This window comes from Passer domesticus, chromosome 14, assembly GCF_036417665.1.
Source record: "Passer domesticus isolate bPasDom1 chromosome 14, bPasDom1.hap1, whole genome shotgun sequence".
NCBI classification, from domain to species: Eukaryota; Metazoa; Chordata; class Aves; order Passeriformes; family Passeridae; genus Passer; species Passer domesticus.
The window spans coordinates 222,878-245,419 of NC_087487.1; the positions used below are offsets into that span (position 1 = coordinate 222,878).

A 22,542-nucleotide genomic window follows, 5' to 3' on the forward strand; every position below is an offset into this window, starting at 1 on the left:
ACTGTGTAATGATGGCACCGTATCTAAGGGAGTTTTTGTTTGTAATGCTTTTTAAGAAAATAACGATAAGTCACACAGTACTCGCATAGATAACTGTAGAAGTCTTAACAAGTGGCTAGAGAAGCTAGGTACATTGAATTTAAAGCAGTCCAGTGAAAAAACAGCAGGCTCTTGTTAATTTAAAACAAATGAAATTGTGGGGTTTTTAAAAATACCTGCTGCATTTCTACTAGTATAGTAAAGCTGTAGTGCCTCAGTTCTCACTTCCAGCTAGTAGTGTGTGATTATTGCTACATTAACTGCCTAGTAGTATGTACTGTCTTCTTGTTTGTACTCATTTTGGTGACTTTTATTTTTTTAAAGATACATAATACTGGTTTATGTCAAGTCACACTAGATATTATGTCTTATTTGCTGGGTTTGATGTAACTTTGTAATCCAAAATTAAACAGACAATGCTGCATGTAAATTAGTACCTTGTCAAAATTTAATGCATTTTCTATTACTTTTGATGCTGTTTTCTAAGATTGTGTGGTTTAAGATTGGGTGGTAGTGGTGTCCCAGTTGTAGAAAAATATTTGGAAGGCAGTTTTCTGCAGTCTGTAATTACAGGGCACCTCTCATCAAGTGTGTTGTCTTAAACTGGCTCAAAACTTGTCAGTCCTGTTCATAATTGTTGCTGACCTTGCCAGAAAAGGATAGTGATCCAGGAAACTTTCTGACAGCCACCTGATGTACCAGTGGTAGCAAAATGTTGCAGAATAGGTTGGAGAGTGAGTTTTAGTTCAGACTGCCGGTGGCTATTTTTGTCATTGTCTGAGGTTCTAGAGATTTGTGGAGCTGTAGTACCAGGCTGAGTGATGTACACTGGTTAAGTAGCTTTTTCTCGTCTCTCCACAAAAACTCTTGATTGCAACAATAACTTCACAAGGTAATATGGAGGCACTTTTTAATTTTGTTACTTGATCTTGAATATTGTGCCACTGTGTACTGGAGGAGTGTTGCATTTGGTGCTGGTATTTGGAAGCCGGCCTTACTGAAGGTAGCAAGTCGGTTAGAGGAGAGCGTATGCAGCCTGAGCTGCTCTCCGATGGTCTAAATAAGTTTCCCTTGAAAGCTTTCTGCCAGAGTTGCTTTGGAGGTCTTGTGATGAAGGAAGTTTCTTAAAAAAAGCAGTGGGAGGAAGCATTGCCAGCAAGGGTGTGATCCAAATATCAACGGTTTTGCTCTCAGTTAATAATGTTCATTTTTAAGCGTCTCTACGTCTTTTGTTATGTTCCTGTTAGGTAGTTTGGAAGTCAGAGAGTTTAAGGCCCTCCCATCCATAAAGTGGTGTGCTTTCCCCTGGGTATTTAATCCAGTCAGTCTGCTGTGTACAGTAAGCTGTACAGAAATCAGCATGTATTTTCTTTGAGAGGCTTCAAAATTATCAAAAGAGAGTGCAAAATGTTTTTTGGTTTTTTTTTTTTTTTTCCAGATCTATAGGTAGGTTGTTGTTGTTGTTGTAATTGGGCATTTAGGAAGAGATATATATGCAAAGTAGAAATGGTATAGAAACTGAAAATGGCTTTTAATCAGTGCTGTCATGTGAAATAATGTGGGCAGATATCTTCTAATTCCAATTGAAGTGCAGTCTTTCCACGCATTTTAATTTCTGAAACTTATGCTGAAGTTGGAAGCAGAGTAGCTGGAGGCACTGGCAGTACTGTGTCACAGACTGAAGCTGTTGCATTTGTATGATGTGCCACACCTTCAGCACTGTTGTGCAAATCATGTAATTATGAAAAGTACTCTGGAACAGCTCAGATGCAGTATTTCTCAACAGCTTTTCATAGACTCATCAAACCACAGGGAGCCCTTCCGCACCTAAGTAAGATTGCAGTCTTCTAAGCACACCTGTGGAAGTCTGGAGCAGTTTTCCAACTTTTTTCCTGTGTGGTTGAAGATTCATTAATTGTTCTCACTGGGCTCAATGGTTGTTCAGTGTAGAATTTTAAGTTCTGTCTTTAGAAGAACAACTGTGGACTGATAGGATTGCATCTGCTGAAGTAGAGATTCTTTGATTTTGAGGGTTTTTTTAAAGGGGAGTTGCACTTGTGAAGGATGCTTAAAACTTGCTTTTCAGATCACTGTCAGTTGAATACTTTTTTCCTCCTTAAAGAATGTAATTTTGTTAAGGATTGAAGAGCAGTTCTGGCTGTAGACTGGTGTTTCCTGCAAAAGCTGAATATATGTGCCCGACATTAGTTTTTTGCATTCTGATCTCTGTTGCATAAGAGTTGTAATTGCACCAATGGTCAGCAACATACATTGTGGTATTTGGAAGTGACACTGGGAATATGAAAGTCAGGAAGGCCAGCACGAGCAAGCTTTTTGAGGCCTGATGTACAGGCCTAGTGATTTTTACAGGCCTAGGCTTTTTGAGGCCTAGTGATTATGCTGAGTTTAACGACCTTCTTTGTGTGTGTTTTAAGTTACTAAAATATTTAGTGAATTCAATTTTTTTCAGAATCACCCCAGATATCCCTGAGTGCTTATTTAGATTTGAGATCAAATGTTTTAAGCTGAGTAGAGCTTTCAAGAATATGACTGCACTGGATCAGGCTGCTTTTGATAGGTTTTTTTTGCTTGCTGCTTCCCTGCCCACCCCCCCAACAGATTTGGTTTTCTCAGTTAAATTAGTCTCACTGTTCTGCTTTCACTGGGGTAGGTAATGCCATTCTGCCACACTGTGATTTCTGGCTTTGGACCATTGCAGTCAGTGCCAAAACAAGTATAGTGTAAAGGCACAGGTACAGACTTTACCCTCTTGGCTTTCTTTTTCATCCCAGCTGCTTCTTAGTGTTGCTTCTCCATTTCCATAAGTATTTCTGTCTCTGTCTGCTTTTCCAGTTTTATTACTAGAGGTCCTGATTTCTTCTGTCTTTTCATTATTACTGTAATGTAGGAGGAGGGAAAACTTGCTGAAACTGGAGAGGGGTAGGTAGAACCTTATTCCTAAGAAAACTTCAGTTCTCTGTTTGTAAACTCAGGGTGAGATAATGGACAACGTGTGGACCTAATGGTCTGTATTGTGTGTGTGAGGATTATTTGTCACCCTATATATGGAAAAATAATTTGGCCTGGAAATTGTCAGATTCTGAAATTTAAATGATACAGTAAATATATTTTAAAAATTACTCCTTTTTATTTAGTAACTTTAATTTCAAATTTGGGTACTCTTTCACCTTTTCATTTTTCTGGGTTGCTGCTATGCAGGAATGCTTGTTAGTAACTCCATAGGTTGTACTATCTCCTTAGATTCATTCCCTGGCTGTTGTTTTAAGTTAGCTTGTTAGATTTATGTTCTTTCCGACTCGGTCTTGTTTTCCTTAAAATTGGGGGGCTTTTTTTCCTGTTTGAATTGGTTACTGATGTGTGAATTGACCATGGGGTCAGCAGCTACCCTGGCCTGTGAGGTAGAGCACACTGCTTTGGAACCAGTTCTGTTAGAAGATACGCATTTATTGAGATAGGATAAAAGTCTTAATTTTGGTTTCATAAGTTAGATGGAAATTTTCTTTTAATTGCAGAAAAGAAGCAAGTATTTCAGATGCTTAGTATCTTTTACAAGTCAGTAAATTTAAATTGGTTATTAATATTTTGTAGATTTTCTTCTGAAAATTTTGTTTCTACTCTACACAACAATCATAATCTATCACAAAATTTGAACATTAAATTGGGGAAGAGGTGCTTCAGATGAAAGAAGTAGACATTTAATATATTGCCTTTGAGAAACTAGATCTAGTGTTCATTATGATTTTGAAGATCAACTTTGAAGGGCAAATTTTACTACTGACTGTTGTAAGTATCCAGTGCTTTGAAATGATTCTTCAAAGTGTGGCAGGTAAGGAGACCAGGATCGTCTGGTACTGTGGAAGCAGGATGAGACACTCATGTGTACATGGCAGACTCTTCATTTATCTCAGATTAGGGTAAATCTCATTACAGCTGGTTTCAGTGTAAGCAGGATGATTTTCACTTGCCTTTCCCAAGCTCTTCAGGGTATGCAGGTGTTAAACAATATCAGTGCATTATGCTTTGTTTGTCTGATCATAGCAAGTTGCTGAGGCTGGCCCACTTAAACTCACTTAGTTTGGGGTTTTTTGTCACGTGTATCTGAGGTTGACAGAGTGAAAGTTTCAGACCCAGTGTTTGAAATTATATTAAGCTTTGAGCCATTTCTTATTCAATCAGTAACACTCACTTCATTTAGTACCCCGTTCATACTTTGCTTTCTATTTTAACTAACATTGTTTACCTAGGTAAAAAGTGATTAAAAGCCATTAATTAAAATATTCCATGAAGATTAGAAAGTGCAATTTAATAAAAAGTTTGGATCTGAAAACTATTAAGGCTGTTCTGATTTATACTTCAGTATTGTTGGAGGAAACAGATTTTATTGTAGAGTGAATTGGAATAGCTTTATGGTGCCCTTGCTATAGGAGTGGTGTAAGATTTTGTCCTTACAAATTATTTTCCTCGATTATAAGAGGATGTGTTAAATGGTACTTGACATAATGAGTACACTTGGCAGTGTACTCATCTCACTTAGCAGTCTTATCTGGTATGTGAAAGCAGTCCTCTGGGGTTACCCCCTTTGGAACGTCTTGCATAATTTTGGATCTTGTAAAGGTAGTTTGAGATTTCTGTGGCAGATTTAATTACCCAGGTGAATCTAATCCCAATACCTCCCAGGCAGTCTGGCAGAAAAAGGTGGTGGTTCTGGAAGTCGGCCTGCCCCTGTGGTGCAAGCAGATAGCTTTTTGCCTATGAAGCAAGGTGATACCCTCAGGTTTGGGATGGGAGTTGAAGGTCCTTATCAATATCAACTAGGGAAATACCGATTTTTCAAGGTAATTAATAGGTGGGAATATGAGCATCTGCTTATCTTTGTCAAAATAGATGTATTTTCTGTGAGAAACAAAGCTAAGTCTTTAAAATTTTTTTAAAGTTTAGTAAGGGATGAAAGGGATAGTATCCAGCACTGGGGTGCGTGGTGAACTGCTAGAAGCGCACTGTTAACTGTAACAGCTCTTCCTATGTACTTCCTCATTGCATTGGTCAAATGCATAGAAATGAATATTACATATATACAAACATTCCTTTGAGTTTAGATGTTCCAAGAATTCTTTATCATAGTTTGACCCTTGACCTCATCTTCTTAGTGTGCATGCCACAATGCAGATGGGATTTTGAGTGTCTTGTATTTGGTTTCTTCACGAGGCCCCCTGGTCTGTGGTTTGACAGTTATTGTTAGCCAAAGGGACTGTGGTATACTCCTCCTTGTGCTTTCGGTGTTGTTTGTCTGGCTTTTTCCAGTGTTATCATACAGATGTTATAGCTATTTTTACAAGTATTTTCAATCACCATTAGCCATTTCCCTGTTGTCAGTCAGCTACAAAAATAAAGGCATTAGTTACTATTTCACAACTACAATTACTCCTGCAAAAGTTAGTTATAAGACACAGTACATAGCCTCTATTTTAATATTTTGCAAAATCCCAAACTGTAATGTATATATTTATTATACTAAGATATACAGTTTACACAGAGGTTAGGGTATTAACCATAAAAGGCTGACAAATCATATTGTATCAATAACTACATAGTTATTTATAACACTTTCTCACAATAACCTTGACCTTTTTAATTTTTTGGAGGTTTTACCCTTCAGTTCATGTTTTGATTTGGTAATATTTTCAATATTTTCATCCACCATACATTTCTTTCTCCTTTTTTTTTTTTTTTTTGGTGGGATGGTATGGTTTAATGTGTCTTTTGCTGGTATTGGGGAAGTAGGAATGTAATAGTGGCAACTATAAACAGATTATTACTAGATTATATAAAGAAAGCAAGAAGACTTCTTTCTGTCTTTCTCCTGTTTTCCCTTCTATTCCCAGCTTGTATATTTTGACTTGCTGTTAATTGCTGACTTACTCAAAATGACATTACACTATTGGCTTTGCTGTGTTTTTTCTGGCTGCTCTCTGAAAATGAGCATTTATGTGTCTTGCTCTAACATAAAGATTTGCTAACTTTGGTTTTGGTTTTTTTTGGTGGATGCTACTGCTACACTGAGAAATTATATCTGTTTTTCTGTGAAGGCTAAAAGCAGTCAATTTTAAAATATATGTATTTAAATTTGTATGCTAATTAATTATCAAAATAGCCAAACAACTCTAAAATGTTTTTAGAGTGTGAAGGAGAAATAGAGACAGTAATGTTTTAAAAAATGCTTTTGGATTTGCCTGTTCATTAAGATCAGATTGCCTCTATTGTTTTCTTTCTGATAGTTGTCCTTCCATACTTCTCCCTACGCTTTCAGGTAGGATGTGATTTCTCTGGTATGTGCAGGAAGATCAACAGCTGCCATGTCTGCGTTCTCCTGGACACAGAAAGATGAAATTCTCAGAAGTGGCGGTGGTGTGGCCGGGGAGCCGAATGTCTGTGTGTGACTGGCAGTGCGGATGCTGTCTCTCCCTTCCTTACCCTTACACACTGCCTGAGCAGTGGCACACTGAACTCTGGGTGTTCCTGTAGCTCTGCTGGGAGTGACCTGACTGACTTTGGTTTGGCACCTCCTGCCCCCAGTTCAGCCACTTCCTGGGGACCTATTTACACTGCTTGAAAGTAGTTTTCCTGACCTCCCTGTATGCTTTTCCATCACTGCTCTGAGAATGCAGGCAAACACAAACGCCTGCATTTTTGTAATATCCCCGTTTCTCAGTGTGGAATACTGATTGCATAATCTAAATGCCGAACTAAAGCCAGTGTGGTTGAGTGTGGGGAAGGGAATTTCAGGCCTATGAAGCTGATCACCTTGTTCTCTGACATTCTTTAGTGTTAGGAATGTGTTGGGCACTTCTGTGACCTACCTATTCTGTGAAAATTGAATAGTAGTTATGCACCTACCCCTGCTTTATATTCTCACACAAGTGTTGCTTAGTATAGCTAAATTATGTGTGGTTTTCCACTGTAAATGGGAATGGTTCACTGTAACCATGTGAAATTTCTTCTATGAGACTGAGCAATGCTTTTATTTAGCATAAGGAGGTGGAAACTACATGTACAGGTATGCATGAGCACAAATAGTAGTTCACAAACTATTACTAAATTACTTCTCACTGGAAACCCGATCTTTTGGATTTTGGCTGAAAGATAAAGATGGGGAAGTAACTTGGGTTTTTTCCCATAGCTGCAAGTGAGGGTTGTTTCTTTCTTTCTTTAAATGTTCTTTGGAGTTTTATTTGAATTCTCTTATATTTGAATGTGATTTGAGTCAGGCTAGGACTTGATACTGTTGAGACTTTTCTTCATTGTGAAAGAAGGTGTTAACATTTTTATATGTTTAGTAATGCTTACTAGGAGACTTGCTTCCTTATGGGTTCTCTTGCTTTGATATAAATGTAATTGAAATTTCCTTAATATTTTCTTAACTTTTAGTTTATTTAAGTGTGTGTTAGCTCATTTTAGAACAAAGCATTTTAAATAGTATAATTGAAAACCTTTTCCCCTTCTGTCTGATTTCATTTTGGCTAGAATGCTGTTTTTCTAAAATATGCAGTGAAGTGTCATACAAATGAAAGTTATGCAACATATTGTTAAATAGAAATTTTTTTTGTAACAGTTAAGAGTTTAGAGCAAATTTAGTGCATGCATTAACTTCTTTTAATAGGGCAGAGGGAAGGAGAGAAAGAAAGACTTTTTGAAATTAAGTTTGAAAACAAATGGGAGTATTCTTTAAAACCTGGACAGTAAAACCAGCTGGCTTCTAAGTGTAGAACATAGTTTTCAAAGTTTTCATAGTTTTCACTAGTTTTCAAAGCCTGTTCCTTTTCCTGCATTCTTTGTTTAGAATGGGGCTTTCATCTGCTCAGGGGTTAAAAAATACTCTTGCAACATTTACTTCCTTTTTCAGTCACTTGACTTTCATTACAGTTATTCACCCCGAATTCACTGGCCTTCTTAAATATGGAGCAGATGCTTTTCCCAAATGCATATACGCTTTAAACATTCCCCACCCAAACAGAAAAAAAACTACAGTCAACAACCATGCACATTTAACTCTGTATTTAACTTTGAGGAACCTGTTCCTAGATGATAAGATAGTGTTAGTATTCTTACTGCACTTCTGGGTATGTTAAGGCCTACCCTGTCTTTTCAGTACTTTTGATTCCTCCTGAATATAAACATACATTAAGGTCAGATAATAATAAAGCATGTGTGTACACTTGAAGGAACTGCCTTTTTAAATACACAAATGATTGTGAGAAGCTAGGAACCTGATCAGTTGTGTTGGTGTATGTGTACTTAGTAGTAAGGAACTTACATTGCCTGCTAGGCATTTTTACATGCTGCTGGTAAAAATACTAATGTACCTTGGAAGATACCTGTGTTCTTTAAGGCTTCTTTGTTTCTGCTAATAAGATGTTTTTTTCAGTGCCAGAGTGTCTAATTCTGGACGTATCCACAAACCTTGCAGTCTTGACTGATGTTCTGTGATGAGGAAGACTTGTTATTTTTGCCTTGAGATGCTGTTTATTGTATACGCTGGTTTATAAGTGAGTTTGTGGGCCAGGAGGAAAGAGTGCATGTGGCTCTCAAATGTTGTGATTTGGTCCATTCATCTTGGTGGAAAATCCTTGGTTCCAGTTTCAGTTTTAATAACTGAGCGTTTTGTTTGGTGGATCTTGAATGTAGAGTGCATAGATATTCCTTGCTGTGGAGCCTGCAGCCTGGGTGAAAGCTGTAACTGCTAGGCTGGGTGAAAGTTTCACTCGGTCTCTTGTTTTGTCTCACTGTTCCCCAAAAGAAGTACTTACTCATGGGAAGAAATTGGCAGTGCTACCTCAGCATTTATAAGTTGTCTGTAAATAAGGTCTTTCAAGGGTAGGAGGTACATGCATTAAACGTGGGGATGTTCACATCTTGAATGAAAGGGCATTTTGTGGAGAAAACTCCTCTGCTGATTTATTCAGTCTTTGAAGAAACTTGTGCCTTCATCCAGAGACAGTTCCAGAGCTGTGAATTCCAGCAGTGGGCAGAACCATTTTGCAGCTCTAGCATGTAAGTCCAGAGGAGGGACCACATCCAATGCATTTGTCTCCTTGATGTTTCTCATAGGTTAATAACTTGAGGATTCCCTACTTAGAACACCAGCTTTCATGGATGATTCTCAAACACCTGATGCCTGTTGTATATTCCATATGGAAAGTTCTGTGTGTTCAATTCAGAACTGTTTTGGCAGATCACCTTACAAATTTTGTGTAGAGTGATGGCTTTTGGGATATCTTACCCTTGGCTGCAGTTAAAATCATTTAAAAGACTAAGGTGTATGGGCTAGTAGGCTCATTTCTGATCTATGCTGGTAAAAGATTCAATCTCTTGTTCTTACCTGTAAAATAGAAATGGGTTTTCTGAAAAATGCTTTCAATCCTTTGACTGAAAAATCTTTGCATTTACTATTAATGCTATTACTAAAGAGGTTTTTGTAAATTTGGTTAAATACTTGTACAGAATTTTTTGTCACCAGGATTTTTGCTTGCAAATTTCTCACACCTTTACTTCCATATTCTTGGAAAAGGTAGCTTTCAGTCTCATTCCTTAGGCCTGGTGTGTCACAGCAAAAGGTTCATGTTTTACAAGGAAGGGGTTTCTCATTTTGGTGTGTGGATTGTTGCTGCTTTTTTGTTCACATGGTGCTAGTGGAGACTGCCCGGCTCTCTTTTGCTGCAATTGTTAGGTTCTTTAAGGAGCAAAATGGGAGTCCCATTACTAAATCATAATTAAACAGGACACTGAGAGATTTTTAAGGCAAAATTAAGATAAAGGTATGAGAAAGGAAAAGTAGTCCATTTCTTGTAACAGTATTATTGTGGGGTTTTTGCATAGGCACATGTGTGTCACATGATACAGCATGCTGTACTTATGTAGCATAGATATTTGTTTGTCACCAAGTGCTTGTGTTTGTGGGATTATTTCACCAGCACAGTGTCAGTGTACCACTGATACCACAAGTTTGTAAATATTGTTCCTTCTTCCTGAGTAGAGCAAAAGTGGGGTTTTTTTAATTCAGTTTAGCTTGTTTTGGTATAGCTGACCCATTGTGTGAACATAAAGTGAACTGACCAGAGGTCATTTAGTCCGGATATGTTTCTGTGCAGGTCACTGTGTTATTGAGGTCTATAGTTGGGCCAGTAACATGGGAGTGCTGCTACAGCTCCTTTTGAGAGCTGAGCCCAGGCTGATAAAGGCTGTCTGGTAAAGGCTGTGGAGACTACTGGAAATAGTTTAGTGACCCTAATCTTGTTTCTAGTCAATGTGCTTTTAACAGAAGAACTAAAGTATTTCTCTTAATGTGCTGATATTTGGTGACCTTTTCTTTAGTGTAGCAATGAAGGGCTATTTTAAACCGTTGCTGTAAGGACAATTCTGTAGCAGCTCTGGCTCTACAGCTCACGCTGTGTCACGCTGTGTCAGTCGCATAGCTGTGCTGCTGCCAGATCTCTGGCAGACACTGCATCTTGCAGGTTTCTGAACTTGGCTGCTTTATAAAAACTGCTTCCTGTGTGTCTCTTCCTTTTCCTGCTGCTTTTTTTCTATTACCAGTTTTACAGCTATGCAGTGTGCTGTTTAAACAAACCCATTCATTCCACAGGTCTGTTGTATACTTTACATAGCTGTAACTTTCCTTCAGTGACAGTTTGCATCTTTGCTGTGTAAGAAATGAGTGTTTGCCAGGAGCACTCATGCTTCACATGAGTGCACTTGGAGTCAGTTTTCAATAAGAAAAAAACATCAAGCACGAAAAGTACATATTTGCATGATCATGGGGGTAGGATGGGGTGGGGACCCTGTGGTGAGAGAACACCAAATTCATTAGCTGTATCTTGCTCATTCTATTTGGCATAACTCAGTGACCTTATAAGGTCACTTAAGGAGAAGATAACCTTATCCGGGTGATTTGCAAAAAGTGGAAGCTGCGTGGACGTCTCTGAGTGTTCCCAAAGTTAGGTATGAGTCTTTACTCTCCTGGGGCTGGATTGATAATTCCTCTTCATTGAGGGAGGGCTTTGCAGACTGTGTAACACATCAGCATTCAGGTTTTACTTAGAGAAATAATTCTGTAAAAGAGTTCTTCCTATTACATGATAAAAAAAGTGTTTCTGAGTTTCTGAACTAAGATGATTTTGATGTAAGGTGGCAAATAGCCTCAGATAAGATTGTGGCATTGCAGCTTTGCTTTCCCTTTTCTTTTGACACGTTAGTGTCGTCTTTGCCTGACCACTTGAATCTATTCTAAGAATACAGCAAATTGAGGCAGTTGGTAACTGTTCAGTAGCCAAACTTTTGTCCAAGCTGAGAAAGCAGCCAATGTTCCTTGGTCTGTATACCACTAAATAAGACAGATAATTTTTTTAATGGGGCTACAGTGTGTGAACATAACTTTAATCCAAAGTAAGGGAGGCTAATGTAATGTTCCCCTCTCTTTTTTTAAGTAGTGCTTAAAGAAAAACAAACCAAACCTCCAAATTCCCAATTGGAAAACTGATTATGGAGTCAATATATTGGTACCTATACAAGTGAAAATCATTCCTTATGTTTTAGTGTGTGTGACCTGAAAGTCCAGAACACCCAAATCTGTTTCAAGGGTCAACTTCCAGGGCTGTGTAATGTTCTTCAAATTGAAAAGGGATTTGCTATGGATCACTCTCTCTCACTTCTGGCCTACTTTGAAGCTTACTGTATTCATGTCTGTACCCCATCTGAAAGGAATAATGTGCAATGTCTTTATACATGAAGCCAAAGTGTCTACCTCTAGTTTAGATTATAAGTAGTTCTGGACAGTGACTGTGATTTTGCTTTGCATTCCATGGTGCTTGTCTGTCTTGATAGAGTCCTAAGTAATGCCTGAAACTTCCAGTCTAATTTAATTTATAAAGTAGTAAGATGATAACTGCTTCAGGATCTGAACTGAGGAATGCCTGGAGAGCCAGGCTTTAATGCAATTATCTGCTGAGCCAGTCTCAGAGAAATACAGAATGCAATCTCCAGCCATGTCTTAAAAAATCAGTTGTGTAATTCTCTGAGAACAGAGCAATTGGAGGTCACAGATTTAACACTGGATTCTGTGTTTAATCTTAGTGGGAGTCACTTCCATGTGGGTGGAGATGTTTGTGCAGAAGATAAACTACACATTTCTGATGTGATGCAACTGGGGCAAAGTTCTTCCTAAAAGTTAAAGTAAACAAATGAGCCATCTTTTCCTATTCTCTGATAGGAAAGATGGAAAATTTTAGTGTATGCAATTTTTTTTGGTGTTGTGCAGAGGTTGGACTTGTTTGCTGGCTTTGTGCAGAACGCGTAAACCTGCAGAATGAGCACTCCTTCAGCATAATTTAACACTTGACAAACAAGCAGTACAGGTATTTAAAGTACCTGAATGTGAAATTATAATTGTCTGGTAGGGGTGGAAAGTAGGAGCAATAGTTTCCATCATAGTGCTTTTGACCTGCTAGTTGAGAACCAATTCCATGTGTAGATGATAACATAGTGAAAGCAAACATGTTATTTCATAATGGGAAGTTTCTGCTAGGATTTTAATCCTAGGAAGACCTTTTTATGTTCCTGGCATGGAAAGTGTAAAGTAGTGTTCTTCACACAGCACAGATTAAGTGCATGAATGGTTTTTCTCTCTTCTGGTTAATATTTTACGTTGCTGTTCGTAAATTCAAGCAAATAATATTGTATCAGGGTAGACCACTGGTTCCTTTAGCCCATTTTTAATTGATAATAGCTGTTTGTAAGATCTTTCCCTTTCTCTTCTGTTTGCCAGTGTTAAATTTTGGGTTTCTTGGTAATGTTTTGGTTAAATTAGACAAACTTCTTCCATGTTCCTGAGTTGAAATGCAAACCAAAACAGCTCTACCTGGCTGCCCTCTGTCTATTGCAAGATGACCATCACAGCTGTGGGAATAAGCAGCTTTAGAAATAGACTTATTGGGTTTTGCAGAACCAATGCCAGATAACTGAGACCTGTGAGACAATCTGTTTCTCCAGTAAAGTAGCTGAAGGAAGCAGTTCTGGAGTCTTGACTAAAGAGTTTGAAGAAGTTACTTCATAAATTATTTCTGGAGGATGTGCCTTTTTCCCCCAGGTAACGCAGTAACAGTCTCATTTTAAACATGCCTTGGTTTTCTGTATTTGAATTGAAATACAACAGCTATTTGTAATAATAAATTCAAATACAGAAAACAATTGTTTAAAAAGCGGTGTACTCTTTCTTTTCCCACCTGATTTAAATCAAAAAGGTAACATCTGGTAGTGGAAAAATGTAGTAGCTCTTCTAAATAGCTAAGCTTGTCAGTTCTCTTTTGAATCAAAATTGATAACTTCCTTTTTAATGAACATTTAATTCGATAAAGAAACTGCTTTTCTTAGCTTGGTTTTCTCTGATAGTCTTGGATCTTAACAGTTTACTATGTACCATGGTTTGTAGCTTGGTGAACTGAGTCCTGAATTAGCCTGCTCAGATGATCCTACCCTGGAGCAGATTCTGTGCTGCTTCAGTTCTTGTTTTAAGGTGTGACTCCAGAAAGGGAGGACTGTTCTCAAGCTTTCCCACAATGAATAACAATATAAGTAATTTACATGTACAACCAGGGTCAGTTCTCTTTGTCTTTCTACCCCCTGGTCTCACAGACCCTCAAGTTCCCAATGCCTTTTCTTTCCTCTGTGACTCTTTTCACTGACTGTTCCAAGTAGCAGAAATTTATGGCGTGTAAAATTTATGGGTCTGATATCATACCCTTTTGTATTTTGGGGATAATCGAAGTTGTATTTTATTTTTTTCTGCCCTTGTAGCAGTGCACTTAGCATTTTATTTTAATTTTTTCATCATATTAGTTGGGTATTTGGAAGTGTATTATCATGTTTGTAAATTCTGTGATAATGGATAGTTGTTAACAATTTTGCTTCATTCAAATCTAAGTGTTGTATTTCGTAGCATCCCTCTTTCAGTGACCTGCTGGGCTGGAATTAGAGTTGGAATATCCCATTTCTGTGGCCCTACCCTGGGATGGTAGGATGGTGTTTCAGCTTTTTTTAGTGTTTATCCCCTTTTTTTTTTTTTCTTTTTGGTTTTGGGGTTTTAGTTTTGGGGTTTTTTTGGTTTTGGTTTTTTGGTTTTTTTTTTTGGTTTTGGTTTTTTTTTTAAGGCCTTTACCTTAAAACATCCATATTTTAAATTTTCTACACTTAAAATATGACAGCCAAAAACTTAGATAACCTCTTCTGATGTGCTGAGTAGATTGTGAAGCACAGCACTGGTGTTACATTTTAACTTTTCAGATGCTTGTGCGGGACTGAGGGTGAAGTCATTATGGATAAATTCTATATCAGCACTGTAGCGTAGGAATACACATTGTATAAATGGTGTGTATTAACATGTATTGCACAGTAATTTATTCTGTGTGCTTCTTTATCAGATTGCCACACTTCTTGCAATATCTTCTTTAAAATGGTTCCTTGTAGAACAAGTTTTATGAAGCAGAAGAGCCATAGCTTTTTATCCTGTGTTCACTGGACTGTTATTAAAAGCCAAAAGAAAACATTGGAAGGTTTGCCGCTGTTTTTGTCATTGTGATATTCTTGTATTGTATTTTAAAATCAAGTAGACTTCATTCATTTGACAACTTTTTTTTAAAAATCTTTTATAGTGTGCCGGTCAAATAAAAGTCCCTGGGTCTGTCTGACGTGTTCGAGTGTCCATTGTGGAAGGTGGGTATATGTTAGTGTGCAAATCTTAATCACACCTTTATCTTTCTCCTTTGTTGCTTGACTCTGAGGCACTTTGTTCAAAATTTCCCTGAAATAAACCTTTCATTGTCTCATTTAACATTGTATGTTTGTGCTTAACATGGTTCTTTCTACTTTATGAGAAGTCCAGAGATTATATTCAAGATATGGGGGTTTTATTTCATTGGGTTTTTTAAGTAAAATGGACAGTAAATTTGATTGCTCAGTTCAAAAAGCATGTGGAGAACAGATGGTTTAGTAGGTTATTGTAACGTTCCATTCTGTGGAAGATATTTCTTTTGTGATAAGATAAACACAATAAGAATTGTTGCAAAGCCACAAGTTGGCACACCTTCTTTTGAGAGAAACAGCAACTATTCAGCTGAGACTGAAAATACCTTAAATGTACTGTAGTATAGTTTTGGACCTAAAGTTATTGCCATAGAATGTAAGAAGTAGCTGCCATCAGAATTCCTTCCGACTTCACCTTGATGTTTGTATTAGTTGAAGTACACCAAATAAATTGTGCAGGAATTATACAGTCAATGCTGTTATTTATATGTCAGGATAATTGTAGAAAATGTGCTGCTACATAAATGTTTGAGATGCACATATTAGTGGAATGCAGTTAGTATTGACATTTAGACAGAGATGTGAGCATGTTTTCTCAGAGTTATCTGAGATGTGAGCATGTTTTCGTCTCTTGGGTAACATCTGTGCTGGTGTGCTGGTATTCTGGGAAAGCATTATTAAACATAGTGATTTTGTCTTTTAAAGTGGTTTGAATGAACTCCAGGTTTTGGTTGTTTGATCTGGCTGTCACTAAGTGCTACAGTTTAATAATGTGTCCTATTAAGAGTTTTTGACACTGACCCTTTTTTCCCCCCTCTATTTATCTATTTAATAAATTTCTACTTGGTGGGAGCTAAGAGAGAGGGAGATACTTCATGGTGTGCAATAAATAATTGGAATATTTTGTTACTAGTCTTAAAAAAAAAATTACTACTGTCTCCAAATAGCCTTTCTTATGTGCAGTTGGTAGATATTGAGTCAGTTATTTATGCAGGTGTTTTTCTCTTTCCAAACAGCTCCAATCCTTAGAATGGAAAATAATTGAATGAGAAGATAAAATATACCTTAGGGCTCTTTTTTTTTTTTTTTAATTAAAGGTGCTTAATTTCCTATATATCAGACTTCGAGCATGAAAATCCTCATTGTGTCAGCAAAAGAGCTGCAGGATTTTAGATTTCTTGTTCCCTTATGTAACCACAAGCTCCAGAGCCCAAGTTTATGAACTCGATATCTGTAACATTAAATCCTGCAGAATGGGAAAGCTGAAAATGGGAGTCAGCACTCTGTTAAAGGGATCCCAAACACATGTGCTGGGGGAGAAAAGGTAGAGCTGTAAGAAGAGTATATGTGAAGGCAGTACAGAGAACTAAGTGCATTACAGGTGTGGGGAAATGGAGTTCAGGATTTTCTCAGTTGTGGAAGTGCATTAGTCTGTTAGGAGCACAGATCCTGGGATTTGGTCAAGGAGATGGAGGGGCCAGTTTGGACCACAGAAGAGAGTGAAGGGAGAAAACATTAGAAAATTTGGCCAGTGTTTTCACACAAATGAATTGTCTTTTTTAATGCTGTTGTAAATATTGGATGCCTTTTTTATTCCTGTTTTTTAATGTATGTTGACTACCTGTTTAGAAGTATAAACTTCTTTCTTTTACATTTATTTTAGATATGTGAATGGCCATGCAAAAAAGCATTATGAAGATGCACAGATTCCTATGACCAATCATAAGAAAACAGAAAAACAGGAGAAAGTTCAGCATACTGTGTGTATGGATTGCAGTAGTTACAGTACATACTGGTAAGGGTTTAAACACTGTAATTTGACAGTTTTTTATATACTAGAAGGCAAAAACATCAGACTCTTGTGCAGCATTATATTACACACATTTTTGAGCATTTCATCTTTTGCTTTCCAGACCTGTCTTTTTGGAACACTCTGCTTTTCCATGTGTATTGCAGCACTGTACAGTTACTGGCTGTAACTAAACTCTCACATGTCAAATGTCTTAAACAGAGAAGAAACCTTTTGAAATAAATGCTGTGGGGTTTGGAGTTCTTCTCTTTGCTTTGGGGTATGTGAAGACCCAAACCTCTTAATTGCGAAAGCTATTTCTTTGGTGTTGCTCCTTCCATCAAGCTGGTGAGCCTTTCACATGTGCTTTATTTGTCAGGATTCAGAAGGTAAACTATTACACTGTAGTTCCTGCCCAAGAGATCTGAACTCAAGTTGTGTTTGTGCATGTACTTTCTATGAGTCTGGGAAAGTGGCTGATCCTGTTGGGAAGCAGCATCAAGTCTCTGGCAAGAGTAAGGAAAACAGTCAGAAATGTTTCTTTAAGCAGTGCAGTGGCTTGGGCTTGTTCCTTCTGTGGTGTTCTTGCAGTATGATATTCACTGTTTAGGGAAATTTAATATTGATGCTGCTAATGTTAGATTCCCCATGGTCCTTATTCACCACAGGACAGTCAGTGGAAAGCACTGGTTTTTGCCTCAGCATCCTCCATCCTCTTCCCCCTTAAGCAAACCTGTTGACACGTGCTTTCCCATTTGCAGCTGCTCCATGGTTTCCTATGTGTGTTGTTACTTGTGCAGTGTGGCAGAGCATGATTTGAGCTGTGTAAATCTTGGGGAAATCCCTGTTTAGTCTTGTAAAATTACTGGATATGTGGCTGCTCTAATGGGTATTTTATTCAAATAGTTGGGTGTCTTTTGGATAGTTCATTAGGGGAAAAAGTCTGTTCGAAGTAGTTTTATGAGGAATGCTTCTGTAACACATATTTTTATTCCCTGCAAATAAAACCTCAGTTACGTGACTTCACCTGAAGAAAGGTTGTTCAGAGCAACTCAAAAATTGTTCAGATGGTGGAAGCAGCTGTAGCTATTTAAGCATACCCTAAAGGCTTGAGTAGCTTTGTGATGTAGGGGAGTTTTGCTTTTATTTGCATTTTATTTTAATGACCAGTATTTTTATCTGCTCCTGTGTGAATACATGAGAAAACAGTCAATTTTTCCAAGGAGTAAATATGCACAGGTTACCAGCATTGCAACAGGTGTGAGAAGCTAGTTTCACTTTCCCAGTCAGTACTGGTAGCAGCCGAGTTCTAAGTTGTGGCTTTTTGTTTTGTTTGAATTATGCCCCGTCTTCCAGTCATTCTGAAGGTAATAATCTGTGGGGGAATTTTGGCAGGGTATTTGAAGTCTTTGGTTGTATCTCCATTATGACAAATAGTGTTCCAAACTTGCTGAGGCTTGATGAGTTACAGCAGCAAGTTTGAGCACTCTGCTGACCTTATCCCAAACCCTGTGTGGGCATTGCAAAATGCCAGCAGCCAGACTGGGGGCTGCACTGGGCAGGGCAGTCAGACCTGCACCTGGGGAGGTGTGTGTTTGTGGGAGCACAGAACGGAAGCAGTTCAGCATGTGATGTCTTTTCTGCTGTAGTTGAGGGCTGAGTCATATGTGGATGAACTGGAACTAGTTATAGCCAGCTTTGCCTTAGGGAGTTCCTGTTGTATGGGTAATTCACCAGCAAATTATAACTCCTGTGCTAATGTGAAGGTGAACAAGTTTCAAAAGCAGTTTATCTTTGCTTTCATTTAGGATATTTCAGGTTTTTCCCACATGATAATCAGAGAAAGATACTTGAATTTGTTACTGTGTCTAGTTGAAATGAGCACAGAAGTTTAAAGATGAAACAGAAAGCATCCAGATCAACTTTTCCCCCTTTATTTTGGACAGTGCTGTGGAGTCTGCTGCCAGTTAAAGCTAATAGTTGGGTAAATTTGAGACATAATTAGGTACCGTGGAGAGCGAATGGGCTTTCAATAGGTTTGAAATGCCTATTTGTGAACTGCAGTGTAGATGTGAATCCAGTAGACAGTCCTGAGTTTATGCCATGGTGGTTCTTTTAAGTGAACTTTTATGTAAAGATGAGTGTTTTATGCTACCAGGATGGGCTGCCTCAATAATTTGAAAGTCAATAAAATAACATCGTAAGACTTAATTGAATTTTATTTCTACTGTAAAAATAATGCAGATATTTTGATGCAGTGCCAGCTTTTATATTTTTATGTGCAGTTCTGTTTACTGCACAAAGTTGAGTATGATGCTCTTATTCCAATTATCCCACGGATCCCAGTTTACTGTGTTCCTTGGCTTGCATGATAGTATCAGTGAGCAGGCCTGTGTGGGCTTTCTAAGAAGGCAGTGTTTGATCCTTTGCCTTCCTTTGGCCATGCCATAACCTGTAATGCAGTCTTTCCGGAGGGTTTTGTTCTTTGCTTACTCAGTTCTCCTATTCAACCACTCAGTTTTATCAGTGGAAAAGTTGAGAGAATTTGTCAATATTTTGTTATGAGAGTACAACTCTTCTTGATTCTTTGGTCACTTTTGAGACAATAGATGCAATACTAAACAGTCAGACTAAATTATGTTTGAGACCTTAACTGCTGAGAAAGAGCGTCCTGACTCCCACTTTTTGGAGGTAATCAGCCATTCAGTTAGTTCTAAAGTACTACACACAAAGAGTTTGTAAGAAGTACAGATCTTTTTTGTCTACAAACTGTCATAGGGTACTTTCTCATTCTGTGTTAGGGAATTTTTTGTGCACAAGAAGTAAAATGATACGTGTAAGAACCCAACTTTCCTGAAAGAGGACTGTTGTAAATTGGTTTTCTCTGTGCTAGTGCACAGACAGTTGGCACTGAAGAAGAAAGGCTCCCCTGTTGATATATTTGCATAATATGTTTCCTGTGTTCATTTAATCGCAGACACAGTTTGCAGGTCAGATTTCTCATTCCCCTCCTTAAAGGGACACAGTTGTGTCAGGGGTGTGTGTGTTCCTGGCTGGTGTAAAAATAACCCAACTGTCAAGGACATAGAAAAATTATTTTTTAGTCTCTGTGAAGAGGGTTCTCTTTAAAAAACAAACCAGACTTACTGTGCTGGTGCATTGGAAAATGAGATTGCTTAGTCCTATTATATTGCATTCTATAGGCAGTGAAAATAAGAACAGTAAAAAGCCTTTTATCCAGACAGTAAAACTTGAGCTCTTTGTTTATCCATATAAGGTGTTGGCATAACTAAGGAAACCTGGGTTTTCTTAATTTTTCCTATCCTTCAAATTCTTCAAATCTAGTCAGGGCTTTTAAACACAGCATGAAGTTCTGTCCCTCCTAAGCACTGTAACAGCAGTAAGCACTCATGTTCCCAGAGCGCTGGCTTAATGCCATTTTAGAAGCAAAGGAGGCTAGGAGGTAGCAGAGGTACTAAAAGTAGAGTGTATAGAGGAGAATACTATGCTAAGCCATATAAGGGACCCTCTGCAAGGTATAGAATTTGTTCTGTCTCCTTGCTGTTAAAGTATGTTTTAGAGCTACTGTATCCAAAAAAGGTGTTTGTTAATTTGTGATAATCCTGAGGATCATAAATTGAGTGGGAGCTTCACATATAGGATGTAATTTCTCACCAGTTTACCCTTAAGGTGTGTGGGCTTAGCAAATTTAAGTTACTAAAACATAGACTACTTCTAAATCTGTTTACTTGGTTTATCCAAAATAGTTTGGAGGTAATGCTGTTATTTCTAATAGTAGTGCTGAATCCTCAGTGTTGCAAGAGAGGTGTTTTAAAAAACCTACCTATTAAAAAGAGAAACAGAGGATTCTCTTGATTCTAAGGGAAACGTACAATTACTTTTCCAGTGTTGAAAAGACCCTGACATTAGTAAATGTATTTGGTTTTATTCTTCCATCTTGGGGCAAGTGCTAAACTGGTGTGCAAAAATAAGGTTAATGTGATCTTCAGGGCATGGGAGCAATGAAATAATCTTTCAGCAATAAGTTCTCACTGAGGATTTCAGTGAGCTTGTATCTGCTTCGATCCCCTGCTTTCTCAACAGTAGCTACTCCAGCATTAGTAGCAGTGTGATTGTGCTAGTGCAGCCAAGGTGCCCCTGCTCAGGAGTCCCACGCTGTGTATTAGCTGACTGAGCCTGTATGCTCTGAGTGTTGGCCTGAGAGCTGGGTCCTGTGAGAGTGCCAAATGCAGGAGCACCTCATTAGGCCTTTGTAGGTAGCTGAAAAAGCTGACAAGGACTATCTAAGATGTGGCTGAAAAATAAGCACATTAATGGACTTCTTCCCCCTTCCAAACTAACTTGGTCTGTGGCAATCTTTAAAAATGTAAAAGAAAAAATACTGGTAATCTTACTAATTTCTAGATCTTGTGTAAGTACCCATAATGTTGTTGCAGGCCCCCAGCTGGGTAATAATTAGCATTGACTCCATGATTCCAGAAGGCTGATCAGTCACTTTTTTATACTATACTTACTAAGAAACCCATTGCCCTTACAGAAAGTCATGTGATACAGGTGGACCCAATTGGTCCTTCAGTCTAAACACCATCGCCATTGGCCAATTAAGAAACCACCCTTTGGTAAACAAATCTCCATAACACATTCCACATGTTCGCAACAACAGATGCAGCAAGTGAAAATAAGAAATGTTTATGGCTCTTTTCTCTGATCTTCTCACAGCCTTTCCCCAGGACAGTGCCTGGGAAGGTTGTGCATTGCCCTCTGTGGCCAGAGAGCTGCTGCCGCACCGTAACTGCTGCGTGCAATGTTTTGATGTCTTGAGAGGTGTCTTGTTAATTTCTTTTCTTAGAGGGAAAACTCAGAGGTACTGAACACTCTGATCTTAGAGTCTCCATTTCGTGGCAAGGACCTTTACTTTCTCAACTCTGTAGCCTTTTCAAGAATGTAGAGTATGAAGTAACACTGGCAATACCTGCAGATTTATGCAACAAAGTGTTGTGAATTCCAGTTGTGCCTGAAGTCAGCATCTTCATTAAATTAGGAAGCAAAGGTGGATCTGCTCCAGCATAGGAATAGCCTGAGGTGATGATGATGATGTATTTTGCATTTGAGTCACTCTTGTGCCAAAGGGAAAGGAGAGACATAGCTACAGTTCTGATATTAAACATATCCAAAGTTAGTTTTTCTCACTTGTTCACTTGCCTGCCAAAATTTGAAGCTGTTATTTGACACTTCACAGTATGTACAGAAACTGGTGAGTGATTGAATGATATTTGTGGTTAAGCATGAGGTGCAAGTTGCCACAGACTTTTGGCCTGACTTTGGAAAACTCAAGAGATCTCTTAGTCCATCCTCTTCCCTGGTGTTTATTCAGTAGCACAGTTTTATGTTTTGTACATATCTGTTCAGCACTTCAAGTTTCAGTGATAACTTACAATGTTAAAATATTTTAAAAATTAATAAAAGCTTTGTATTCTGTTTACCAGGGGTCAGTTAGTCTTTTCTGATGAATCTGTGGATAGACTACTGAGTCTGCTTTTCGTTACACTGTTTCAGTTTTTGTTGAACTAGAATTCTGCCTTGGACCAGGCAGTATATCATGCTTTTGATTTCTAATAGAGAACTAAAGTAGCAGAAAACCCATGTAATAAGATGGTTCCTGTACCCTCTTCTGCTGGAGGGGGTTTCTCAAAGGGAACCAAGCTCAGTGTGAGGTGTTGTGCTCCCCAGTTCTCATCTTTCACTGGATCTCTTTTGTGCTTTCCACACATAGGCTTGTGTGGTTTGATCTGCTTCACTGAGGTGCTTTGCATATTCTGAAA

At 38.2% G+C, this 22,542-nt stretch overlaps 1 protein-coding gene across 10 annotated transcripts in view; it reads left to right on the forward strand.

Annotated features, from left to right (window-relative positions):
• USP3 (ubiquitin specific peptidase 3) overlaps positions 1–22,542 on the forward strand; it is a 43,364-nt gene that overhangs the window by 2,027 nt on the left and 18,795 nt on the right. For 5 of the 10 annotated variants that reach the window (XM_064388880.1, XM_064388875.1, XM_064388876.1 and 2 more), the window contains 3 exons: positions 14,529–14,660; positions 14,760–14,820; positions 16,574–16,705. In XM_064388880.1, coding sequence (XP_064244950.1) covers positions 14,529–14,660; positions 14,760–14,820; positions 16,574–16,705 — 325 coding nt within the window. The remainder of the gene's footprint in view (positions 1–14,528; positions 14,661–14,759; positions 14,821–16,573; positions 16,706–22,542) is intronic. The other 5 variants (XM_064388879.1, XM_064388881.1, XM_064388882.1 and 2 more) reach the window with 2 other exon arrangements.